The sequence below is a fragment of the Sinocyclocheilus anshuiensis genome, unplaced genomic scaffold, assembly GCF_001515605.1.
Source record: "Sinocyclocheilus anshuiensis isolate Anshui unplaced genomic scaffold, SAMN03320099.WGS_v1.1 scaffold337, whole genome shotgun sequence".
NCBI classification, from domain to species: Eukaryota; Metazoa; Chordata; class Actinopteri; order Cypriniformes; family Cyprinidae; genus Sinocyclocheilus; species Sinocyclocheilus anshuiensis.
The window spans coordinates 841,321-849,737 of NW_015537968.1; the positions used below are offsets into that span (position 1 = coordinate 841,321).

The window sequence follows — 8,417 nt, forward strand, 5'->3', positions numbered from 1 at the left end:
TGAATGTTCATTTCTCTACCATAAGCCGTCTCCAAAGGCGTTTCAGAGAATTTGGCAGTACATCCAACCGGCCTCACAACCGCAGACCACGTGTAACCACACCAGCCCAGGACCTCCACATCCAGTAATTTTGTTCAGTGTATATATATATATATATATATATATAGTAATTGGGATATGATTGGACGAGCTTACTTAACTTAGTGATTGATATTGGGATGGGAAGAGACTTTTAGCCAGCATAAAAAAAATGTTTTTGAACCAAATCACCTACCCTGCTTTCAACTTCTTTCAAAAAAAAAAAATCTTACTGACCACAAACTTTTGAACAGTAGTGTTAATACAACTAATAGTAACTAAAGCCTTATTCGGATGGGACTAATTTTCTAAATGACGTTTGAGTTACAGTTCTTATCACCCGACGTCTGTGATTCCACGTATCGATTCGGACAGGACTAACATCTCCATGTTTATTACAGAGGTGGGAGGGTCTGTTTTGTACATCTTTGCACAAAAAGATCAAGAAGAGGATGATCATTCTGAGCTATCTCTTGCATTAATTTGATGGTGGCTTGCTCTCTCCAACCTTGTAAATCAGGTAGATGTATTGATGTGTTAGTAAACCTCTCAATAATTCATTGTGCTCTCTTCTGCATGCAAATGGATTGATTACCATTAGTATAACCACAGTTTTACTACAAATACCATGGTTAAGCTATGTTTAGAATAGCAAAACCATGGTTAATTTGTGACCTGTTTTTTTTTTGCAGTAAAACCATGTTTAAAAGGTACATATGTAATTAAAACATTATGTAATTGAGTGCAGAAATGAAGGTGAGTAATCTTACCTGACGCTGATATTACAGTAGCTAATCTTAACAGCTTACGCGATCTGGCTTTTGATTTAGTTTTTTGTTTTGTTTTGGTTTTTTTTATTTATTTGCCGGGAGACAAACGCATTGAAAATGCGTCTATGGTAAGAGTGTCTATGGTAGTTCACGTTGGTCAAATCACACAAGGAAACGTGTTGTGAAAAAAATATTGTTGTCAATCACAGACATTCGCATTCGGACAGGATTAGATTTCTCAGAGGATCACTGAGTTTGCCGAAAAACAGTAAGTAATTTGCTCTGGAATTATTACAAAGGTTGTGTGAGAAAAACAGACTTGGCAGATTCGGACGGGATTAAAATCGCAAAGTACGATGTTTGTACCTGGTAAGCAGTGTGTGAGTTTGTCAATGGTGGTGGCGATATTCCTCTGCTGCAGACGGCACTGTCTCAGCTCTATGGTAGTTCACGTTGGTCAAATCACACAAGGAAACATGTTGTGAAAAAAATATTGTTGTCAATCACAGACAGACATTCGCATTCGGACAAGATTAGATTTCTCAGAGGATCACTGAGTTTGCCGAAAAACAGTAAGTAATTTGTTCTGGAATTATTACAAAGGTTGTGTGAGAAAAACAGACTTGGCAGATTCGGACGGGATTAAAATCGCAAAGTACGATGTTTGTACCTGGTAAGCAGTGTGTGAGTTTGTCAATGGTGGTGGCGATATTCCTCTGCTGCAGACGGCACTGTCTCAGCTCATCCATTGATGTCAGGAGCTACAGGAGAGGTAACCACTGATTTTAATGTTATTGATATGTTAAAATATTTGCTTTTAATGTTACAAGTTCTGAATCAAAGACTAAACTAAGCAAACAAGACACCCACCTCCTTGCCGTCATTTTGGAGCTTCTGATTGGTCTCAGTCACCTGACACTGAGGAAGACAAAACAACCAATTATCCGGGAGTGATCAAAACAGAAACAATACAAGTCAGGATTTTTTTCTGATGTATTACATACAAGTTGTTCAAATCTTTTTTAGTTTTATATCTATAACGTTTCTTTTTTCTTCTCTCTGGTTTTATAGGATTTTCTCAAAACCTCATTTCCTCTTTCTGCACCTTGAGTTTCTGGGCTTCTCCGCGCACTTTGAGCAGCTCAGTAATGGAGTCCACAAAGCCTTGGAAGTGATGGTTGCACATCTTCTCAATTTCACGGTCATGATTGCGGATTCGCCCCTCCAGTTTATCCATGAAGAGTCCATGTTCCTGTCCATCATAAACAGACCTTCCAGGAAAACAAGGAGAACATAAAAGAACAATGTCAAAATTACTATATATAAAAAATACATTTAGTCTTCATTACATGTATGCTACACACAACATATTATACTATTACTGATTGTTTACACACATAAACGGACCACTGAAAAGATTAGCAAAAGATATATGAAGTGCCTTGTTGCTCTTTCATTTTTTTGAAATTATCCAATATAATCAGCAACTTCATAAATGAGATAGAGTGAGTGAATGCAAATTAAGTAAAACGTGGAATCTTTCTCTACTGTCACTGACACTTGTTGTTTACCACTAGATGGCAGTAGAAGATATGAAATAACCACTCCTCAACAAGCTCAGAACTTTAGATAAATTCATGAACTTTAAGTATATATTTTTATAAATCATAAATAGCCCAGCTGCAGAGGTCTGGCTGTGTGAGACAGTACAGCATCTGGCTCAAGAACACTTCTCAGCCCAGTTATTTGAAAAAAATAATAAGCATCAGGCATCATTGTCCAGACTCTTCCTTAAATCAAATTTAAAAAGTCAAAACAGTTTCTTTGCATTAAGAATATCTCCCTATTGACTGTATTCATGTAATGATTTTACCCGTTTCACAGCACGTGTAAACCACAAATCAACCTTACAAGTACTATTGGGAAACAGCGTCACATTCCAAAAAACTGGAATGTGAAACCCTCCTTGAGGAAAAACTGGAGCCTGACATTTTCCCAACACTCACTGGTAGAGAAATAATGGACATGACACATACACAGAGAGAGAGAGCGAGAGCGAGAGCTTTTTCCACTCAAACATGTCACACACATTCTCTAACATTTCAAAAATGTCACTTTTTTATTAGCATATGAGAACATTCATCCAAGCCTATCACCAAACTGAAAGAAAAGCCATCATGTCCAGAAATGTGTTGTACCAAATTAATGGACCATTACTCTGCAATTACTGTGCTTTTCTGCTCTAAAATGAACACCAAGGGTGTCATAAAATGAACAACTGAAGGCCATCCGTGTCTCCATTCTTACAAAAACAGAGCTGTAAACTCAGCTAGCTTTGCCATCACAGGCATAAACTACATTTTAAATATAAATTAAAATAGAAAGAAAGTTATTTAAAAGATATTAAAAATTTTAATAATATTATATTATCCAATATTACTGTTAGATTATATACTGGATCTATTTGAACAAATGCAGCCTAATTCATTCGGTCTAGGAATGCCAACATTGTTCTGAGCTCTGTGTGTGCGCGCGTGTGTGTGTGTGTACCTACTTAACTATATTTTGGGGACAAATTTGTACCCAAAAGTGAGCAAAACCTGACAAATCGATCGAAAAAAATCGCCAAAAAACCTCCATTTGGGAACGTCCTCATTTGTAAAACTGGTATAAAAATAAAGTAAACTAAGTTTTTTTTTTAATTGTAAGAATGCAGAAAGTTATCTGTGAGGGGTAGGTTTAGGGGTAGGTGTGGGTTTAGGTTAAAAAGTGTATAACTATCTGTATATAAAAACAATAGAAGTCTATGTAATGTCCCCATTTATATAGCTAAGTAAACGTGTGCGTGTGTGTGTGTATTGAACTGTTACACAGCATTCTTATTCACAACATTTCCTCTGCAAACTGTCGTCACCCTCGACTAACTAACTTAAGGAAAACCTATGCTTATGTGTGCTATGATGTCATATCCTGTTGGCTGACTGAAATCTAGATAGTTCAATGGCAGCTGGGAAACAGAATGGATCGGAAATAGAGCACAGGATCTAAACTTAGAAGCCCCGCAAACACACGTCAGCACCTCACACCAACAAAAGCACTGCACTTTTCTGTCTATGATGTAATAGCACACTCAATCTGCACTTTTATCTTTTCAAACTTACTGTACCAGGTAGTTCAACAGAGGTAAAAACGTAAAAATAAACCACTGCCTACTCTTCACTGTATGAATTAAATATAAATTAAAGCTAATACAGATGGCTGCAACTGAGATCGCAGAGTAGTGATCTTTTCACCAAAAAAAAAAACATCACACAATAACATTGCGCTTTTACTTACAATTACTAACAGAATTAATAATTAACTAATTTTATTAATCTTATTACAAAAAAAAAACTGAAATAACCGTTACAGTAGTTTTTGGTACCAAATCAGGTACTGAACTGTGGAATTTTACTGGTATTGGTACCAACCACTGAACTTTTGTTACTGTGACTACACTAACCACAACAGAAATGATAATCCAAAAAGGGCTAAAAATGCAGATAATTAAAAAAATAGCCATATATACTATAAATAGGAACAAATGCTGAATTTGTTTTGAAATCAGGATGTCAGTCATATCAATTTGGCAGAAAATTCTGTGAGCTAAGCCCTATCAGAGGACTGTTCCCTTGTTCCCTGACTACGGCCGCAACAACTAATCAATAGAATTGATAATCAATAATAAAACTATAGGAATATAGGAAATCAATGTGTAGTTTATTGTGTAAATCACCTTAAACTAGGGCTGCACGATAAATCGCATGCGATATTTAACGCGCATCTTGTCAGTAAAGCCGGTTCTTTAATCAGCGGTAAATCTCCATCACCTGCGGGCTTTACCACGATCATATTTTGCGCAGTTTGTCGGTGAACAACGGCTCTGTGTAGTTAATGCTGCTCCATGTGAAAGCCCGCACGTGATGGAGATTTACCGCTGATTACAGAATGGCTTTACTGACAAGATGCGCGTTAAATATCGCATGCGATTTATCGTGCAGCCCTACCTTAAACATGGTAATGTAATTGCTTTAGAGATAAGCTTTATTTCATGAGGTTTCTGCATGCTCATACATTGCAGGCATTGAAAGCAAACACTGTCCTGAACAAAGTTTGGCCCCCAGATTCTGCTTTATTGACCCTGGATTAGATCCTTCTCTGATGGCGAGGGCTGAACTCCATCTGGAGGTTCTGAGGTAACGTTAGAAGCTCTAAAAGAGGAAATATTTGTACGCAGTGCGCTGGCTAAACACTGAAATCTGATCACTGTCTAACACAGGGAAGACTTTGCAGTCACTGCAGCTCATGACTCTCAAATCACTGTCTCATCTCGGAGTACTCAAATAACCTTTCATTTCATTTACCTTTGGGATTTATTTTTGCATAAAGTTAACCAACAAAGCACCTAATAATACAATTCTGGCATGACCATTTCTAGTATACTAACACTGTTGTGTTGTTCAAATAGGAGGGCAATGATTGTGTTCACATCATGTGATTATTAGCTGTTAGAAGACCGCAAGGCACAAGATACTCAGCTTCTCTTCTGACTCACAAAACAAGTTGATGGTGCTGTTCAGCCAAGGCAAACGCTATTGCAGTGTGATCAGTGCATTGGCAAAAATGACTTTCGACAGTAAGAGCATCAGTAAGAATGTGTCCAATCAGTAATGTTCTGCATAATATGAGAATTCTGCATAAGATAATTCTTTCATAAACCTCTACTGACCCCAAATTTTGACTGGTAGTGTATTAAACTATATTGCTAAAGACTCTTTGGTTCTAGCAACAGCACACATAAGACAGAACACAGACGCATGGAAACATACTAAAACAGAGGCATGTACCAGGAACGGCACGCCACAGAAAAATCTGAGGAGGTGACAGAGTGGGAGTGAAAAAAGAAGAGAAAGGTAGCAGCAGTCACCCTAGAAACTGTAAATTCCTCTGTGGGTCTAAATGCAGAAATAGTGAGGGCAGAGACGGGCCATGGTGCAAAAGCTGGAGAGTAAGAAACAAATAAAACCTTCATGCTAAAACAGACTGATAAATGTAGCAGTGCAATGCCAGAAGTAAAGCACTGAGCAACACAGAATGTTGCCCAACCTCTAATTCAAATATTACAGATTTTGAAAGTACTTCTTGCAGCAGTGCACAAAATGTCAATCTAAAATCTAAAAAAAAAAAAAAAAAAAAAAAAACTGATTAGAGAGCAGTTCTATTTAAAGGGGTCATGAATTGAGAAATCAAAATTCCCTTGATCTTTTAAAATATAAGAGGTCAATGTACTATAAGAACATTCTGTAAGTTTCAGAACTCAAAACAGTTTCGTTAAGCCGGGCTCACACTACAGGAGTTTTAGGCCGATTTATCCGTGATTTTCCCCTCCCAAGAATTGGAGAAAAAGTATTTTCAAGGACCTCGATCGGTTCCGATGTTTGGCGCGGATTGGTAATGTGAGGCATTTACAGATCAAATCTTGCACCTCCTGATCTGCTCGCACACAAATCGGGGCTGCCCCGATTAATATCAAACATGTTTGATAATTAGGATTTTAAATCGGGATGATGACAGCTATGATTACATCAGTACTTTCACAAGAGCCAATGCGTGACCACAAAACAAGCTGCTGTAAGGGTCCGTTGGATAGTGGAGATGGAGAAACTGCTTGTGGAAGTTTTGCAAAAATGCGACTGTCTGTATAATGTGTCGAAAACATACCACAACCGTAAGGACAAAGAGTGTAAAAGCCGCTAGCACGCTAGCTAACATATATAAGCATTGCTGAAACGACAATGATGATTTGCTGCGTGAGATCACGTGAGGCACTCCCTCGGGCATGCTAATCTTAATAAAATCTTGTAGTGTGTGATGCGCCACGATTTTCAAATCTTGTAGTGTGCAAGTGTTTAAGATTTTAGAAAAATCTGCAAAGATTCTCCTTATGCGTGCGCTGCAAACAGATTTCATAATAGGTTAGGTTTTTTTAAACTAGTGTGAGCCCGGCTTTAGTCTAAAAACAGCTTATATTGAAGCCAATCTGCCAAAACGACAGGTTGTGGAATGTGCCACTTTATGATGTAATAGTGTGGCTAAACCCCGCCTCCGCAGAAGATCAATGCCTGCTTTTACATCACTGCCTGTTTAGCCCCGCCCACCGATTCGAGAATAACGAGAGAGACAAACACAGGTCTATGCAGAAACCAAACGATAAAGATGCTCAGAAGACAACAAGATGTTGTGCAGTGCCAAGTTGTGGAAAAACACAGTCTTTGCATTGCCTTCCTTCTGATCTCAACATTAGGAAAGTGTGGATGAACTTTATTTTTACTGAAGTTCCAGACCGCGTCAGTAAGAACTTGGTCCTTTGTTTACTTCATTTTACCACGGATTCGTTTACAAACAAAGCACAATTCGATGCAAGATTTTCAGAAAGATTGAAACTAATAGATGACGCTGTGCTGACTATATTGAATCCGACAGTAATGTCGCACCACACAAGTGTGTTTTTATTATGCGGTCACTATTGCTTTTTGTCTGTTATTACAGGTAATTTGATATGTATTGAGTATTTATACATATATATATTTTAACCTAATCACAGCAGCGTCCATCTGTGAAGGATGTAGGCTGTCAAACATACACAGCTGTTAGCCAATCATAGCAGTGGGCGTTTACTTCAGAGTCTACAATCCACCACACCTATTCAAACAGAGCGTTTTGATGAGGGGAGTCAAATCAGGAGAGAAAATTGTTTTTTGATGTAAAGTTTTTTGATGTAATCTTGATAACATTATAAATGGACCTTAGAGAACAGTACAAAATAATAAAGAAAGGCAGTTCATCATGACCCCTTTAAACCAATGCAAAGGCACATTTCAAGTAACAAGACTGAAAGATCACAAAGATTCAAATTAAAGGTGCACCAAGAAACTTTTCTCTAAAAATATGACAAATATGTCTAAAATGTTTTACACTTAAATGAGATGAAGTCCCCAGTCATATCAATTGCACAGAAAAGGATGTTTTATTCATGGGGTGGTTGCCCCTTCATGGGCTCACATGACAAGTTGATATTAGCAGCCCCCCTACTATCTTAGTTATTGGTCACAACTATGCCTTTAAATAGGATATTTCTAAAATAGCAACCAAAAAAATCCTTCTGCATAATGCTCCATCCATACCAACAGGAGTTGCAGGATGGACCAAGCAAAACAAACAAAATATTACTTGGTGCACAAGTAATTAATTTGCCTATACAGGTCTTTTATTTATTTATTTATTTATTTTATTGAAGTCAAATCAACTAAATAAAAACAACAAGAGGCAGCTTGATTATCTTTAAAACAGAGGAAGCAATTAAGAGCTTATCAAAGTCCTAATCTAGTAAACCACCAAGTCCACTGTGGAGAGAAAAGGAAAAAATTTCCCCTTACCATACTGCGATGCCATGTACCGTGAGCGAAGGCTGGCGGGCTTGAGTGAGTAGAGGCGGGCGGGCTTGAGAACGGCACGGCCGGTGGATTCGAT

At 37.8% G+C, this 8,417-nt stretch overlaps 1 protein-coding gene across 4 annotated transcripts in view; it reads right to left on the reverse strand.

The window, feature by feature from the left end:
• LOC107668338 (exocyst complex component 6B-like) overlaps positions 1-8,417 on the reverse strand; it is a 99,948-nt gene that overhangs the window by 83,387 nt on the left and 8,144 nt on the right. For 3 of the 4 annotated variants that reach the window (XM_016460197.1, XM_016460183.1, XM_016460201.1), the window contains exons 2-4: positions 1,954-2,119; positions 1,719-1,766; positions 1,519-1,609 (exon numbers count right to left, since the gene is read on the reverse strand). In XM_016460197.1, the coding sequence (XP_016315683.1) occupies positions 1,519-1,609; positions 1,719-1,766; positions 1,954-2,119 (305 nt within the window). Of the gene's footprint in view, positions 1-1,214; positions 1,259-1,518; positions 1,610-1,718; positions 1,767-1,953; positions 2,120-8,417 lie in introns of all 4 variants that reach the window. The other variant, XM_016460191.1, reaches the window with a different exon arrangement.